Genomic DNA, 19,132 nt, shown 5'->3' on the forward strand with positions numbered 1-19,132 from the left:
CTCTTGTGTTGTACCTGGTAGTGTTGTATTTTGTACATTTAAATCAACGCAGTAGAAGGAACACCACATAACCAGACAAACTGAAAAGAGAGACCATGGGGAGACAAAAAAAAAAAAAAAAAAAAAAAAATAGCCCGCACATGAAAGAAAAGCAGGCATCACCAGAAAAGGAAGTAAACGAGTCAGAGGCAAGCAGCCTACCAGAGCAATAATTCAGAATAATGATTATAGGATGGCTAAAAAGAATAGAAGAGAAATTTGACAATAACCAAGAAGAAATGAGGAAGAACCATGAGGAATTGAAGAAGAATCATGAGGAAGTGAAGAAGAACCAAGAAGAAATGAAAAATGACATCGCTACCATGAAGAACTCAATAGAAAGCATCAAGAGTAGACTAGATGAAGCAGAGGACCGCATCAGTGAGATAGAAGACAAGATGGAAAAAAATACCCAATTAGAGCAGCTTCTAGAAAAAAAGGATTAAAAAGCAGGAGGAGAGCCAACGGGAGCTTTGGGACAATACAAAACAAAATAATATTTGAATAATAGGGGTTCTAGAAGGAAAGGAAACTGAGGTAGACATGGAAAAAGTATTTCAAGAAATAATGACAAAAAGCTTTCCTGAGATAGAGAAGAAAAAACCCACACAAATCCAAGATGCTTGCAGAGTCCCAAGCAAAATGAATCCCAGAAGACAGACGCCAAGGCACATTATAATTAAAGTGGCAAACAACAACGATAAGGTAAGAATCTTAAAAGCAGCCAGAGAGAGACAGAAAGTTACATACAAAGGAAACCCCATCAGACTAGCAACTGATTTCTCAACAGAAACTTATCAGGCCAGAAGGGAATGGGATGAAATATACAAAGTCATGCAAAGGAAGGGTCTGAATTAAAAAATACTGTACCCAGCAAGGCTATCAATCAAAATTGAAGGGGAAATCAGGAGCTTCAGAGACAAAAAAAGAATGAAGGAATTTATCTCCACCAAAAAAGCAATGCAAGAAATGCTAAAGGGTCTACTGTAAAAATAAATAGAAAGTGAAGAAGGTACAAGGGTATAGAATAAAAATGGCGTCAATTGAGTACCTATCAATAATAACCTTAAATGTAAATGGATTAAATGCTCCAATCAAAAGACATAGGGTAACAGATTGGATAAGAAAACAAGACCCATACATCTGTTGTCTACAAGAAACCCACCTCAGAAAAAAAGATGCACACAGACTGAGGGTGAAGGGATGGAAAAAAGTTTTCCAGGAAAATGGAAATGAAAAAAAAGCTGGGGTAGCAATACTTATATCTGACAAATTAGATCTCAGAGTGAAGGACATAACAAGAGATAATGAAGGCCACTTCATAATACTAAAGGGAACAATCCAACAAGAATAAATAACCCTGGTAAATATATATGCACCCAATACAGGAGCACCCAAATACATAAAAAAAAAAAAAAAAAAAAAAAAAAAAAAAAAAAAAAAAAAAAAAAAAACTGCTGGAGGACATTAAGGGAGAGATTAATAGCAATACAATCATAGTAGGAGATTTTAATACCCCACTGTCACCCTTAGACAAATCATCTAAACAAAAAATCAGCAAAGAAATATCAATCCTAAATGACTCACTAGACCAGATGGAATTAATTGACATCTTCAGAACATTCCACCCCAAAGCCACAGAATATACATTCTTCTCAAGTGCACATGGGACATTCTCAAAGATAGACCACATTTTGGGACATAGGCAAAGTCTCTTCAAATTCAAGAAGATAGAAATCATATCAAGCATCTTCTCAGATCATAATGGCATAAAACTGGAAATTAACTACAATAAAAATAATCCAAAAAAATCAAACACATGGAGACTAAACAGCATGCTATTATACAAGGACTGGGTTACCAAAGAAATCAAGGAAGAAATTAAAAACATCCTGGAAACAAATGACAATGAAAACAAAACTATCCAAAATTTATGAGACACAGCAAAAGCAGTTTTGAGATGGAAGTTCATATCCGTACAAGCCTATTGCAAAAACTAGAAAAAAATGGTAACAGATTATCTAACTCTACAACTCAAAGAGTTAGAAAAAGAGCAACAACAAAAGCCCAGTGTAAGCAGAAGGAAGGAAATAACAAAAATCAGAGCAGAGATAAATGACATAGAGACCAAAGAAACAATACATAAGATCAACAAAACCAAGAGCTGGTTCTTTGAAAGAATAAACAAGATAGATAAAACTCTAGCGATGCTAAACAAGAAACAAAGAGAGAGGACCCAAATAAACAAAATCAGAAATGAAAGAGGTGAAATAACAACAGACCCCACTGAAATACAACGGATTGTTACAAAATAATACGAACAGCTCTATTTCAACAAACTGAACAACCTGGAGGAAATGGACTTATTCCTAGAAAAATACAAACTTCCAAAACTCAATCAGGAAGAATCTAAAAATCTCAATAGACCAGTGACTTGGGAAGAAATTGAAACAGTCATCAAAAAGCTTCCAGCAAACAAAGGCCCAGGGCCAGATGGCTTCACAGGAGAGTTTTACCAAACATTCAAGGAAGACCTAAAACCTATCCTCCTCAGGCTATTCCAAAAAATCCAAGAGGAAAGAACACTTCCAAACTCCTTCTATGAAGCCAGCATCACCCTAATACCAAAACCAGATAAAGACAACTCAATGAAAGAGAATTACAGGCCAATATCCCTCATGAACCTAGATGCCAAAATCCTCAACAAAATCCTAGCAAATCGACTCCAGAAGAACATCACAAAGATCATACACCATGACCAAGTAGGATTTATTCCAGGAATGCAAGGATGGTACAATATCAGCAAATCAATAAATGTGATACATCACATAAACAAATGGAAAGATAAAAATCATATGGTCATATCAATTGATGCAGAAAAAGCATTTGATAAAATCCAACACACTTTCCTGATAAAAACTCTTAACAAGGTGGGAGTACAAGGATCATACCTCAACATAATAAAAGCTATATATGATAAACCCACAGCCAACATTATACTCAATGGGCAAAAACTAAAACCATTCCCTCTAAGAACAGGAACAAGACAGGGATGCCCACTCTCGCCACTCCTGTTTGACATAGTACTGGAAGTACTAGCCATTGCAATTAGACGAAAGGAGGAAATAAAAGGCATCCAAATTGGAAAAGAAGAAGTAAAGTTATCCTTATTTGCAGATGACATGATATTGTACATAAAAAACCCAAAAGACTCCATTAAAAAACTAATTGACTTAATAAATGAATTTGGCAATGTAGCAGGATACAAAATTAATGCCAAGAAATCCATGGCATTTCTATACACCAACAGTGAAACTACAGAAACGAAGACTAAAAAAGCAATTCCATTTACCATCGCACCAAAAAAATTAAGATACCTAGGAATAAATTTAACTAAGGAAGTAAAGGACATATATGCAGAAAACTACAGGACACTAAAAAAAAGAGATAGTGGAAGATGTACAGAGATGGAAGAACATACCATGTTCATGGATTGGTAGGATCAACATCATCAAAATGTCCATACTTCCTAAAGCAATCTATAGGTTCAATGCCCTCCCCATTAAAATACTAATGGCATATTTCACTGACCTAGAAAGAACTCTCCAAAAGTTCATTTGGAACAATAAAAGACCCCGAATAGCCACAGCAATCCTGAGAAAGAAGGGTAAAGTAGGAGGGATCTCAATACCAGACTTCAAACTGTATTACAAAGCCACTGTTCTCAAAACAGCCTGGTACTGGCACAAGAACAGACATATAGATCAATAGAATAGAATCAAGAACCCAGATATCAACCCAAATCACTATGCTCAATTAATATTTGACAAAGGAGGCACGAATATACAATGGAGTCAAGACAGTTTCTTCAATAAATGGTGTTGGGAAAATTGGACAGACACATGCAAAAGAATGAAACTAGATCACCAATTTACACCATACACAAAAATAAACTCAAAATGGATACAGGACTTAAACATCAGACGAGAAACCATAAAAATACTAGAAGCATCCACAGGCAGCAAATCTCAGACATATGCCAAAAGAACTTCTTCACTGATACTGCCCCTAGGGCAATGGAAGCTAAAGAGAAAATAAAGAAATGGGACTACATCAAAATAAAAAGCTTTTTTACAGCAAAAGAAACCATCAACAAAACAACAAGAAAGCCCATGGTAGGGGAGAACATATTTGCAAATAATACCACTGATAAAGGTTTAATCTTCAACATTTACAGACAGCTTATACAACTAAATAAAAGGAAGATGAATGATCCAATTAAGAAATGGGCAATGGACTTAAATAGAATATTTTCAAAAGAAGATAGAAGGAAGGCCAAAAGGCACATGAAAACATGCTCAAAGTCACTAATTATCTGAGAGATGCAAATCAAAACAGCAACACGATACCATCTCACACCTGTCAGAATGGCCAACATCAACAAATCAACAAACAACAAGTGTTGGCGAGGTTGTGGAGAAAAAGGAACCCTCGTGCACTGCTGGTGGGAATGCAGACTGGTGCAACCACTGTGGAGAACAGTGTGGAGTTTCCTCAAAAAACTGAAAATGAAACTCCCATTTGACCTAGTAATCCCACTTCTAGGAATATATCCCAAAAAACTAGAAACACCAATCAGAAAGGATATATGCACCCCTATGTTCATAGCAGCACAATCTACAATAGCCAGAATTTCGAAACAGCCTTATGTGCCCGTCAGCAGATGATTGGATCCAAAAACCATGGTACATCTACACAATGGAATACTATGATGCCATAAAAAAGAAGGAATTCTCATCATTTGCAGCAACCTGGATGGAATTGGAGAACATCATGCTGAGTGAAATAAGCCAATCAATGAAAGAAAAACACCACATGACCTCACTCATTTATGGATAATAAAGAACATTATAATCTGATGAACCAAAAGATAGATATAGAGACAGTAAAGCAACAAGCAGACTGTCAAATTACAGTGGGTAGGGGAGGAAGATCTGGGGGAGATAATAGATCAACTGAAGGACTTATATGCATGCATATAAGCATAACCAATGGATGTAAAACTCTGGGGAGGGAGGGTATGTATTGGAGGGAGGGAGGGGGGCAAAAAAAATCAATAAAATATATTTTAAAAAATAAATTAAAAACAAAACAAAACAAAAAACAAAGCAACCTGTGTCTAGGGCATGTGTTTCCAAAGTTAGTTGACAATGTCAGTAGCATATCAAAGATGGCCACCAAGACACAGAACTTTTCATTGGTTGTATCACTGTACTTGAAGGAGGCTTGAAATTAAAACAATATTGTTAAAACATTTTTATTATGATGAAGGATTTCCCTCTGTCAGTGTACAGTTGATTTTCATTATTCACAGTAATTATGTTCTGTAAAATTGCCTCAAATAAAGAATTAGCTAATACTGGAAAAAAAAAAAAAAAAAAAAAAAAAAAAGAAATATCACATTCTAACCAGGCAGGCAGTTGAATGCCCGTGGACATGGGAATTAGCCTCCTTTCCCAAGAACTGCCTATCGTCATGGGAAGATTAACAACATCGTTGTTGAAATAATTGGGTCCTAGAGGTGCCTTCCCTTTGTGACTCTCCACCCCCGCCCACCCCCAAGTCTGTACTGCCTGCAACCATTATACCTGGTCTGCTTCCCTGTGCCTGTAATTCCCACTTTCCCATGTAACCTTTGACCTTCCAGGGATCTTCAAACTATGGCCCGCGGGCCACATGCAGCCCCCAGGGGAGTCTGATCCTGCCCGCCAGGTTTTTTGGGCAGTGAGCGCAGCCAAGGTGTTACAGTAGGAATTAATAGTTCATATAGTCCGGCCCTCCAGCTCTCTGAGGGACCGTGATCTGGCCCCCACTTTAAAAAGTTTGAGGACCCCTGTTACCCAATAGAAGCAGCTGCCTAATGGGGTAAAGTAGAGCAGATTTTTGTGGACAATCTGCTGCTCTCCCATTCTGCCAGCATTATTGGAATAAACACTCATATATGGTTCAATCCTGGCTCTGCTTAATATGCTCAAGTCAACTGGTTGTCCAGTTTCATTTTCTGGTGATTCTGTGAAGCCACAAGTGGGAAGACTCCTCTGGGTGAATGGCAGGGATCCCATTTGCTGCTTGCACTTGGGGTTTCTCTGCTGGAGGCCTGGAATCTTATTCACAGCTGCCTGGAATTTTCCTGTTTTTGAGTCTCAGCTACAGCCTCAGTCATCTCTGTCATCTCACTTCAGACCTAAGTTGAATAGAGTGTTCTATAATTCTGTAACGAGGGGCATCTGTAATATTCTGCTCTCCCATCTGATGTGAGTCTGATCAGCTCCTGGTAGCCAGTGGCATCTTAATGTTCTTGCCTGGTCCTTGTATTCAATCCTGGTGAGCTTATGATGGAGACAAGGCCCTGCATAGCCATGGACATTCTTTTAAGTGTGTTTAGAGAATTACAAAATAACTAGTGGCCCAGGTGCATGAAATTAGTGCATATGGGGTATTCCTCAGCCCAGCCTGAAACCACTCTAATCTGGGACATCCCCTTTGCAATCCTGGACCACTGATTCCGAATCACTCACTTGCCTGCCTGAGTGAGAGATCCTGGGAATATGGGATCAGGAAAAGGGCCTCTGGTCCACAGATAGGAGGGCCCAAGTCTTACTGGAGTCAGACGCCAAGGCAGCAGCCCACCTGGGCAGGAGGCTAATGACCTCACCACACCCTGCCCACCACACACCTGGCATTCTGGCATTCGGTCCTGCCTTTGGTCACTTTGGACATTATGGACACTGGACCACATATATACGGTACTAGATTGATGTACAATATTTTCTGCCAGGCTAAATTGTCTACCTCATATTCGCACATTTTATTACTAACTAACGTAAACTTTTATTTTTTCTTTCAGGTCTTTATCTGGGATTTCATATGTTAGAGAAATGTACTAGTATACTGCATTCTCTGGAGACATAGTGTAAACTAATTTTTTTTTTAATTATATGTTCAAAGTAATTTAGTGCCTGGGGAGTATACTTCTAAAACAACATATAAATTGGTTTGCTTTGGGAAATGGTGTTCAAGAATCTCATATCCACATGAGAATTCTTCGTAATCTAGATAATTTCCCTTTAGAGTACAGAAAGCATAAATACTAAACAAGATCAAGTGTTGATTAATCTGTAATACTTAGAATATTCAACACATAATGGGAAAATTTAATTCATTGCATAAAAATCAGTAATAAAATAGTTATTCAAACTCTTTCAAAGTAGGGGCTAAAAAACAATCATAGATTGCATAATAGAGTGAAATTCATTTAAAAAATGGAACATTGATGTGTTTTGATCAGCTGATGATAAGAAAGCAAAGTATTGAAACAGACTTTTTGTCAGAATAAATCTGTAAGTATATCTTATTTTAAAAGGTGTTTAAGTTTTTAACTGTTTTTAGTAGACTCCAAAAGATGAAAACAATATTTCTCAAAAGTAATGGCAATGTTTTCTGGTAGATATATTTTATCTCACATCTGTTCTATTTTCACCTTAAACCTTGTTTCCGCAACCTTTAAAATTTTAAGGTAGGGGAAATGGTGAAGAAGACAAAATGAAATATAATGAATGCTTAGCACTGAAGTCCTTTCTCTTTTTGAAATCTATCGAATATTGACAGTATCTAATACAAAGAAATATACCTGCATTCATAGGCCTGACTTCTAATGGTTTCATTTTGTCAGTTTTTTTTTTTTGTTTTTTTTTTTACAGTGTATGTTGGGAGATAGTTGGTGTGCACAATTGTTGAAGTTGGACAAAGAAATGGTTTGACGTGATAAAATTCTTATTTGGGTGATTTAAATATAACTTTTCCACAGTGTTGCCATTATGGTAAGTTGTGTAAATGAGGGAAATTTTATAACAGGCAGCTTCACAAATATCTGCATGAGAAAGGAATGTCCAGGGAGAAAGGCTAGTTTTTTTTTTCACTCATAAATGTCTATATATTAAACATACATGATTTTGATAATAAATCTCTAATAATTTCCTTTAATGAAATCATGCATGTAGTCTTCACTTTATCTCTGTTCAGGCTGTTTCCTCTCTAAGGAATGAATATCTTCTTTCATTGTTTCATATTCTAAGACCTAGCTTTAAATATATATATCTATATATATGGCTTTTTAATGATAGTACGTTTTTAATAAGTTAGAAATAATAATTTTTATATTCTCAAACACAAAACATTATTTTATCATAAGACCTTAATCATTTTATGTGTTAGATGAAGATACTGAGGAAAGAAATTTTCCTTAGACATAATGTTAAGCTTTTTTATTTTAAAGAAATAAGCTATTATCTGGCCCATAGTATTTTGTACAAAATGTGTACTTCTAAGGAAACTACTTTAGAAATCTTAATGCTGATGTACAACTTACTAGCTGTGCAAACCTGAACAATCTGTCTCAATATATGCCTCCTGTTCAGACTAGTCATCCGTAGATATTTCGTTAACTGTGTTTACCAAATATTTGAATATTCTTATGACAAAACAATACATACCTCTAAAAATTTGTGTCACACTATTCTGTGATTTGTTATGTGTTTGAAATTTGCCAAATAATTATCTTCTCTTTCAGGCTATGATGATCTCAAAACTGTTTATGTTTCAGTCCATATTTTAGACAAAGAACAAAAAGGCAAGTATAAGAAAGGCAAGCAGATAGAGAGCAGTTGCATTGGTAAATAGTTCCTCTTTATAATTTTTACTTATGAAGTGCATATTTTTAATCTTCCTTTTTACTTTTCCCCTCAAATTCACTATACTATCTTTCAAAAACCATTGTTCCCTCTTTAGGTTTCCATGAAGCTTTATTCTGTGCTTTTACCTTTCTCTTTATTCCTTTCATCTCATATGATTTAATGAATCCATTTTTATATGCTTATCTCTGCTTCTTTTTTAAATGGAAATTTAAAAATTGTTTTAAGAGAAAGAAACTTTGATTTGTTGTTCCTCTTATTTATGCATTCCCTGGTTGATTCTTCTATATGCCCTGACTGGGAATTGAACCCTCAACCTTGATGTATTAGGATAACACTTGAACCAACTGACCTACCCAACCTGGCCTATTTCTATTAGCTTTTATATTCCTTATTCTCACAAATTAGCAGTTTCTTATTACACAGACTGAAATTACCAGACTGTGCTTGCTGATTTTGTTTTGGGGTACAAGTTGATAAGTGCTTGTTTGCAACAGAGATTGAGGAGATGGACATACTATTGAGAACAGAATTTTTCCCCCCAATACCTCCTAAACACTTACCTGGAATTGGATATCATTAACCATGAAAATAAATGGGACAAGAATCAGGCATGGTTTTTGGAATTTGCTTAGTTGAGTGAAATAGTAATTGTATACTAGCCTTGTTTATTGATGATGGCTAGGTTTGTGTACATGTGTGTGTGTGCGGCAAATTATGAGCCTGTAGTGACATCATTTTGGATCTAGGATGAAAACTTCTTTATTCAGACTAAATGGCATGCCATCCCAACTCTTGAATTTTAACAAGAGAATAAAAACAGCATTTTCCTATGCTTTGAAAATCTCTAATCCCTCTAATTTCCCCACATAAAAACAACCTAAAATTACTATTGCTGTATAGGTTATTCTCTAGTACAATTTTCAACTACAGTTTTAACTACTTTTTCACTGCCACCCAAAATTAAAAAACAAACAAACAAACAAAAAAACACATAAAAGAGCAATCTATTTTTCTATCTGAAATATCACTTTGCTAACTTTAATTACAAGGTTAATTATCATGGTTATTGGGACCATCATTTTCTTCTTTTTCCCTATTCAGATATAGCAAGTACAGTAATGGGAAATCATACAACATGGACAGTGTTTATCCTAGTTGGCTTGACTGATGACCCACAATGGAAAGGTGTGTTATTCGTCTTCCTGCTTCTCATTTACATGCTAAGCATCACCGGCAATCTGATTATCATCACACTCACCCTGGTGGATATTCACCTCAAGACCCCCATGTATTTTTTCCTTCGGAATTTTTCCTTTTTAGAAATCTCCTACACTAGTACATGCATTCCTAAGTTTTTGCTTACTATTGCAACAGGGGACAAAACCATTTCCTATAATTGTTGTGTCACTCAGGTGTTTTTTGCCTTCCTTTTTGGAGCATCTGAATTTTACTTGCTGGCAGCCATGTCCTATGACCGCTATGTTGCCATCTGTAAGCCCCTGCATTACACAGTCATCATGAGCAATAAAATCTGCACACAGCTTGTCCTCAGTTGTTGGCTTGCTGGCTTTTTTGTCATCTTTCCACCGCTCATCTTAGGCCTGGACCTAGACTTCTGTGACTCCAATATTATTGAGCATTTCTACTGTGACACCACTCCTCTTATGCAGATATCCTGCACAGACACATGGACTCTTGAGCTGATGGGATTCATCTCTGCTTTGGTGACACTTTTGGTCACATTGATAATGGTGATACTATCATATGCCTTTATTGCCTTGACCATTTTAAAATTCCCTTCAACTAGTCAGAGGAAAAAAGCTTTTTCAACCTGTTCTTCTCACATGATTGTGATATCCATTTCTTATGGCAGCTGTATTTTCATGTATGTTCAGCCATCCGTCAAACAAAAGGTATCTTTTTCCAAGGGAATTTCCATGCTCAATACTTCAGTTGCACCACTTTTGAACCCTTTCATCTACACTTTACGGAACCAACAAGTGAAAAAAGCCTTCATGATTATGATTCACAGGGTTATTTTTTTCTCAAAGAAATGAATGACCTATTGCACTCTTTATACAATAAATAAATAAATAAATAAATAAACCACAAAAAAAAAATCCACAAAAAAACACACACAAAAAACAAAAGAACAAAGGAGCCCCTAATAAGGACAGTATATCTAATAGTATCTTCCAGTTCATAGTTTCCAATAATTTTCTTCAATAGAGATATTTTTTTTCTGACCTCACTTTCTTTTCCTGTGGACATGTAAAAGAAATTGAACTAAATTTCTAATCTGTCTTTTTCGGTCTTCAATTCTAATTAGTCAAGACTATGAAATATTATTTAATTTGAATTATATTTAATATTGCATGCAATGCCAAGTTTATTACTGTACTTTATTTATGATCATTGGTAACCTATTTAAAACTAATATTCATTAGTATTTTCTCTAATACTACTGATTTATTGGTGCAATTTCCAATTACAATAATTAAAAGGAAAATGTAACAGGTTTTCAAGAGTGTTGATGCTCATCTTTGAAAATGTTTGTTTATTAAAATATGATTGTTGTTTTACAGTAGATTTAATAAAACTAGTTATTTATAAGAAATATTTGAAAAATAGCCTAGAAATGAAATAAATGATAGGTAGTAAGAAAACTACATGTTGTATAAGTTGACTAGGCAATTATATAAGTTTATGTAGCATTTGTAGAATGAAGAGGATCTTAAATATAGTTGGATCATGGATATGATTTCAGGGAAAATGGTTACTTAAAACAATTTATTATATTTTTCTTGATAATTTTGTTTGTATATCCATTTTGATAAAGTTGATTTTATAATCCTAAAACATTAAACTTTTAGAAATTTTAAGAGCAAGGAAATGACAAAAATATGTATTATAACATTGAGTCAATTTATTAAAACCTAAGTTCCCCTACTATTATGATTAATTTTGATTCTATTATATCTCAATCAGGATGAGTTCACTTATAACATTTAATGTAAACCATTAAATTATCATTGAGCTATTCTTAAATGTTTTACTTAATAGATATTTAAATGTTTGCCATCTATTAGTTATTTACTATAGAGGATGTTTTATGATTTTTAATAAAGATCACTAATATTTTTAAAGGAGATATCATCTTGGCATGTGATTAGAGTCTGTAAAACATACAGATAATTCTCCCATAAATGTAAATTCTAGGCATAAATGTGGTTTATTCCTGAATATCTCAAATGTAACTGCTATGTTTTATAATATATTTATCATCTGTAGTGCTCCCTTTTTCTCAACATGGCATAAACACTGTAATCACATTGTCTAAAAATCTCTAATTTTTAGTCAGTCATAATTTGAAAGTTTTAGTTATGCATGTTTTCTTTTCTTATTTAATTTACTAAAATTTTTCATTATTCATGATATTATTTACTAACCATTGAATTTGGTTTCCCATTGTGCTGAAAATACTTGAACTATTTCTTTTTCAATAAATATATTTTCTTGCTTGTTTTGTAATCTGAATTTGAAAAGTATCATCCTTGCCTACATTTAGCTCTTATTGCCTTCATTACCTTTTACTTCACATTCTCTTCTCAGCAATCTTTTACTGGTTTATAAGCCACCAATTCAGTAACCTCCTTTAAACCCTGACTTTCCAGATTAGTCATCATTTTTCAGGAAGACTTTGAGATATGTAGAATTCAAATGCACAAAAACAATAACATAAATGTTAAGAAGAGATTAAGCTAAAATAGCCTAAGGTTTTAATAATCTGAAAACTAATTAAGGTAAGAATACATGCTGTCATCTCTAGGGTAATGTCTGAAAAATGATTAAATATCACAAAGAAATCAATATAAGTAAAATAGAATAATAAATATTTATTATCCCAAATAAAGACACATGAAAATGAATATAAGGAACAAAAATAGGTCAATGAAATGGACACAAAGTAATAAAAAGGGAGATATCAGTAATTCTATTGAATTTACATGGATGAAACATTATTCAAACTAATTTTTACTTGAATTATAGAATTATATGATGATTAAGTTTTAATATAAAAAAACAGAATGGAAAACTATGTAACCAAAATTGTTTTAACCAAAAAAAATAAGTTTTAGCTAGACTAATGGCACATACAGTAGACTTTACAGAAAAAGGCATTAGTATTGATAAAATGGGATCTTTCAGAAACAGAACTAATCCATAAGAAATATCACTGTCTGAGATAAGCATATTCTGCCTGTATTAATCAGGGTGCTCCAGAGAAACAAAACCAATGTGAAATTTATGATAAGGAATTGCCCCACTTGATGATGGAGGCTAAGAAATCCCACAATCTGCTATGCAAGCTGGAGACCCAGGAAAGTATTGATATATTGATAATTCTGAGATCCAGGGAACTAATGGTGTAAGTCCCAGTTGAGGGCAGGAACAGAGAACAAATACCACCTCATCCCTCTGTGTTTCCTTCCATTTGGGTTTTTCAGGGATTGGATGATACCCACCCACATTTGGGTCAGGGCAATCTGTTTTACTCAGGCACAGAATCAGATGCTAATCACATCTGGAAACGCACTCACAGAAATAATATGTAATATGCATATTCTATACCCCAGTCCAGTGGTTCTCAACCTTTCCAATGCCGTGACGCTTTAATACAGTTCCTCATGTTGTGGTGAACCCCAACCATAAAATTTTTTTGGTTGCTACTTCATAACTGTAATTTTGCTACTGTTAATGAATTTTAATGTAAATATCTGTGTTTTCCAATGGTCTTAGTCTCTACAGCAGGGGTTCTCAACCTGTGGGTTTTGATCCACAGGTTGAGAACTACTGGCAGGGCCCCCTGCCTGGGTCCAAGCCACCTGATGCTGCCTGCCTGGGTCCCCATCTCAGCTTGGATCCACAGGTGGCTTCAGGCGCTGCCCCCCGTTGCCTGCACATGTTCTCAACTCCATGGGCAGCATAGGGCATCTGCCTCCCTCATGCCTGCATATGCAAATGTATCTGCCACTTTGCTGTGTTAATTTGCATATCACTCCTGATTGGCTGTGGGCATGGCGAAGGTATGGTTAATAAGCACTTTTCTCTTTTATTAGTGTAGATTACTTATGAGTCCTTATGGCCCCATTGCTCCTCCCGACCCCTCACTCAATCCCTCACCTCCCTGTTGTCTGTGTCCATTGGTTAGGCTTATATGTATGCAAACAAGTTCTTTGGTTGATATCTCCCCCGTATCCCCACCCTCTTCTTCCTTACCTCTGAGGTTTGACTGTCTGATTGATGCTTCTCTCTCTCATGATCTGTTTTTGTTCATCAGTTTATGTTGTTCATTATATTCCATAAATGAGTGAGATCATGTGATATTTATCTTTCTCTAACTGGCTTATTTTGCTTTGTATAATACTCTCCAGTTCCATTTATGCTGTTGCAAATGGTATGAATTTCTTACTTTTTTTTACCACATCATAGTATTCCATTGTGTAGCTGTGCTACAGTTTTTTAATCCATCAATCAGCTGAAGGGCACTTAGGCTATTTCCAAATCCTAGCTATTGTAAATTGTGCTTCTATGAACATAGGGGTGCATATATCCATTCTAATTGGTGTTTCCAGTGTCTTGGGACATATTCCGAGAAGTGGAATCACTGGGTCAAATGGGAGTTCCATTTTTAGTTTTTTGAGGAAACTCCATAATGTTCTCCACAGTGGCTGCAACAGTCTGCATTCCCACCAGCAGTGCACTAGGGTGCCTTTTTCTCCACTTCCTCGCCAGCACTTGTTTGTTGATTTGTTAATGATAGCCATTCTACAGGTGTGAGGTTGTACCACGTTGCCATTTTGATTTGCATCTCTCAGATAATAAGTGATTTTGAGCATGTTTTCATATGTCTCTTGGCCTTCCTTCTGTCTTCTTTTGAAAAGTATTTATTTAGGTCCATTGCCCTTTTTTTGATTGGGTTGTTTATCTTCCTTTTGTTATGTTGTAAGTGTTCTCTGTACATGCTGGAGATTAAACCTTTATTGGTGATAACATTGGCAACATGTTCTCCCATGCAGCAAGCTTTCTTATTAATTTGTTGATGGTTTCCTTGGCTGTTTAAAACATTTTATTTTTATTTAGTCCCATTTGCTTATTTTCTCTTTAGATTCCATTGCCCTAGGAGCTATATCAGTGAAGAAATTGCTGCGTCATATGTCTGAGATTTTGCTGCCTATGGATTCCTGTAGTATTTTTATGGTTTCCAGTCTTATGTTTAAGTCCTTTATCCATTTTAAGTTTATGTTTGTGTGTGGTGTAACTTGGTGGTCTAGTTTCATTTTTTGATGTATCTGTCCAATTTTCCCAACCCCATTTATTGAAGAGACTATCTTGACTCCATTGTATATTCTTACCTCCTTTGTCAAATATTAATTCAGCATAGTGGTTTTGCCAAAAACGGTTTGGCTCAGTGGTAGAGCATTGGTCTGTGGACTGAAAGGTCCCAGGTTCGATTCCAGTCAAGGACATGTATTTTGGTTGCGGGCACATCCCCAGTAGGGGGTGTGCAAGAGGCAGCTGGTCGATGTTTCTCTCTCATCGACATTTCTAGCGCTTTATCTCTCTCCCTTCCTCTCTGTAAAAAACCAATAAAATATATATATATATTTAAAAACGTAGTGGTTTGGATGATTTCTGGGTCCTCTAATCTATTCCATTTGCCCATTTGTGTCAGTACCAGGCTGTTTTGAGAACAGTGGCTTTGTAATACTAGTAAGCTTGATATCTGGTATTGAGATCCCACCTACTTTGCTCTTCTTTACCAGGATTGCTGGAGCTATAAGGGTCCATTTTTATTCCAGATGAATTTTTGGATATATTGTTCTATGTCTGTGAGATATGCCATTTATGTTTTATTGGGGATTGCATTGATTCTATAGATTACTTTGGGTAGTATGGACATTTTAATAATGTTGCTTCTACCATTCCATGAACACAGTATATTCTTCCATCTGTTTATGTCTTCCTCTATTTGTTTTTTAAGTGTCTTGCAGTTTTTCACACACAGTTCTTTTACCTCCTTAAGTAAGATTATTCCTAGGTATTTTAATTTTTTTTGTGCAATGGTAAACAGGATTATTGCTTTTTTCAGTCTCTCCTTCTGTAAGTTTACTCTTGATGTATGGAAATGGCATATATTTCTTGGCATTAATTTTGTATCCTGCTACATTGCCAAATTCATTTATTAAGTCTAATAATTTTTTATGGAGTCTTTATGATTTTTCTATTTACAGTACCATGTTATTTACAAATGAGGACATTTTTACTTCTTCTTTTCCAATTTGGATGCCTTTTATTTCTTCTTCTTGTCTGATCACAATGGCTAGTACTTCCAGTACTATGTCCAACAGGAGAGGTGAGAGTGGGCATTCCTGTCTTGGAATTGTTCCTTTCTCTTGAATTTTTTGGAATAGTCTGAGTGGATAGGTTCTAGTTCTTCCTGGATGTTTGGTAAAACTCACCCATGAAGCCATCTTTCCCATGGCTTTTGTTTGCTGGAAGGTTTTTTTATTTTTTACGACTTCTTCAATGTCATCCATAGATATCTGCCTATTGATATGTCGATATTCCTCCTGATTGAGTTTTGAAGGTGTATTTTTCTACAAATATGTTTATTTCCTCCAGGTTCTCTACTTTTTAAGAATAAAACTGTTAACAGTATTTTTTAACAATCCTTTGTATTTCTGTGTGGTATGTTGTGATTTTGCCTCTTTCATTTCTGATTTTGTTTATTTGAGTCCTTTCTCTTTGCTTCTTGGTAAGCCTGCTAGAGGTTCATCAATCTTGTTTATCTTTTCAAAGAACCAGTTGTTGGTTTCATTGATCTTTTGTATTGTTTGTTGGTCTCTATGTGATTTATTTCTCTGCCGATCTTTATTATATTCTTCCTTCTGCTCACTCTGGGATTTTCTTATTGTTCTCTATCTAATTCTTTAAATTGTAGAGTTAGATGATTTACTACCATTTTTTTCTTATTTTTTATGAGGTAGGCTTATAGAGCTATCAACTTCCCTCTCAGGACTGTTTTCATTGTGTCCCATAGATTTTGGATTGTTGTCTTTTTATTGTCATTAGTTTCAAGGATGTTTTAATTTCTTTTTTGATCTCTTTGGTTACCCAATCATGTTTAATCACATGCTATTCAGCGTCCATGTATTTGAATTTCTCAATTGGTTTTCATTGTAGTTTATTTTTAATATTATGCCATTGTGGTCTGATAAGATGCTTGGTATGATTTTATTCTTCTTAAATTTGGAGAGACTTTGTTTGTGACTCAATATGTGGTTTATTTTTGATAATGTTAACTGTGCACTTTAGAAGAAAGTATATTCTGTGGCTTTGGAGTGAAATGTTCTGAAGATGTCAATTAAGACCATCTGATCTAGTGAGTCATTTAGGATCGCTGGTTTTTGTTTTTTTTTTTCTGATTTGTTGTCTAGATTATTTATCCAGTGTTGTCAGTCATCTATTAAAGTCCATTGTTAATTGTATTGTTATCAATCTTTCTTTTGATATCTTCCAGGAGGTTTTTTTGTTTATTTTTTTTTTTTTTAAGTATTGGATACTCGTGCAGTGGGTACAAAAATGTTTATTAGGGTAATATACTCTTGTATCAATCCCTTTAGTATCATTAAATGGCCATCCTTATCTCTTTTCATGGCCTTCACTTTGAGGTCTATTTTGTCAGATATAAGTATTGCTACCCCAGCTTTCTTTTCATTTCCATTTGCTTGAAAGATATTTTTCCATCACTTCAATTTCAGTCTGTGTGAGTCCTTGTTCTACAAGAGGTGGGTCTCTTATAGACAGCATTTATATTGATCATGTTTTTTTTTTTTTTTATTTTATTTTATTTTTTTTTATTTATTCAGCCACTAGATGTCTTTTGATTGTAGCATTTAGTCCATTAATGTTTAAAGTTATTATTGAAAGGTACTTGTTTGTAGCCATTTCTATTTTTTGTGACTGTGTTCCTTCTTACCTTTTAGTTTCTTCTTTTTACACCATTTCCTGTAGCATTTCTTGCATTGCTGGCTTGGTAGTGATAAACTCCCTTAGCCTTTTTTTTTTTTTTTTGTCAATGAAGCTCTTTATTTCCCTTTCAATTTTGAATTATAATCTTGCTAGGTACAGTATTCATAGATGCAGTATCTTGCTTTGCATCACTTTGTAAATTTCCTTTCATTCTTTTCTGGCCTGAAGTGTTTCTGTTGAGAAATCATTAGATAATCTAATGGGACATCCCTTGTATGTAACTTTCTGTCTCTCTCTTGCAGCCTTTAAGATTCTCTCTTTGCCCTGAACATTTGCCATCATAATTATGATGTGTCTTGGTGTGGGTCTTTTTGGTTTCACCTTGCTGTGGACTCTATGACTTTTTTCTTCCCCACATCAGGGAAGTTTTCTGTCATTATTTCTTCAAATAGGTTTTCTAAACCTTGTTCCTCTTCCTATTGTTCTGGCACCCCTGTTATTTGTATGTTGCTTTGTTCATGTTGTCCCATTGCTCTCTTAAGCCCTCCTCCTGTCTTTAATTATTTTATTCAGTTGCAGTTCAGTTTGAGTGTGTTTTTCACCCCTATATTCTAAACTGCCAATTCGGTTCTCCACTTCTCTAGACTACAGTTGAAACTTTCTATAGTAGTTTTTCATTGCAGCTATATCACTCTTCATTGCTTCTTGATTATTACATGTTGTTGATTTTTTCCTTCAATTTCTTTTTGATTCTTACATAAGTTGTTGATTTTTTCCTCCACCCAGTTTATGAAGTGTATGACCCTTATACTGAATTCTTTTCCTGACATATTTCATGCCTCTGTTTCACTTAGCTGCTTTTGTGGCGATTCCTCCTTTTTTTTCCTTTGGAGATTTCTTTGCCTACCCATTTTTGTCCCTCTGACTGATCTAGATGTCAAGTCATGCTGGGGCTTCTCTTTGGGTGACAGTGGCTCTTCAGTGATGGTTGCTCTTGATGTGGTCATGGAAGTTGCTCTTTCCAGTTTGCAGTGTCTCCTCTGGTGGGTGCTGTTCATAGCAATGGTGTCTTCTCTGGCTGGTGGGGGAGGCTGATCAAATAGCTGCTGTTCCTTGGATGGGCATGGGCTGATCATAAGACTCTTGCTCCTGGGGTGGGCTGTGTTTGGCTGCTCCTCATTGGATGGGGTTGGGCTGCTTGCATCAGTGTTTTTCAACCTTTTTTGGGCAAAGGCACACTTGTTTCATGAAAAAAATCACGAGGCACACCACCATTAGAAAATGTTAAAAAATTTAACTCTGTG

General features: G+C 35.3%; 1 protein-coding gene across 1 annotated transcript; it reads left to right on the plus strand.

Moving 5' to 3' along the window:
* Nucleotides 1-9,910: 9,910 nt before the first annotated feature.
* Nucleotides 9,911-10,849, plus strand: LOC311618761 (olfactory receptor 6C74-like; the record flags this gene model as incomplete). Its single annotated transcript, XM_084876342.1, has 1 exon — nt 9,911-10,849. The coding sequence occupies one exon, from the start codon at nt 9,911-9,913 to the stop codon at nt 10,847-10,849; it is 939 nt and encodes a 312-aa protein (XP_084732468.1).
* Nucleotides 10,850-19,132: the final 8,283 nt, after the last annotated feature.

Source organism: Pipistrellus hanaki (genome assembly GCF_964339955.1).
Source record: "Pipistrellus hanaki genome assembly, chromosome: 3".
Classification (NCBI taxonomy): Eukaryota; Metazoa; Chordata; class Mammalia; order Chiroptera; family Vespertilionidae; genus Pipistrellus; species Pipistrellus hanaki.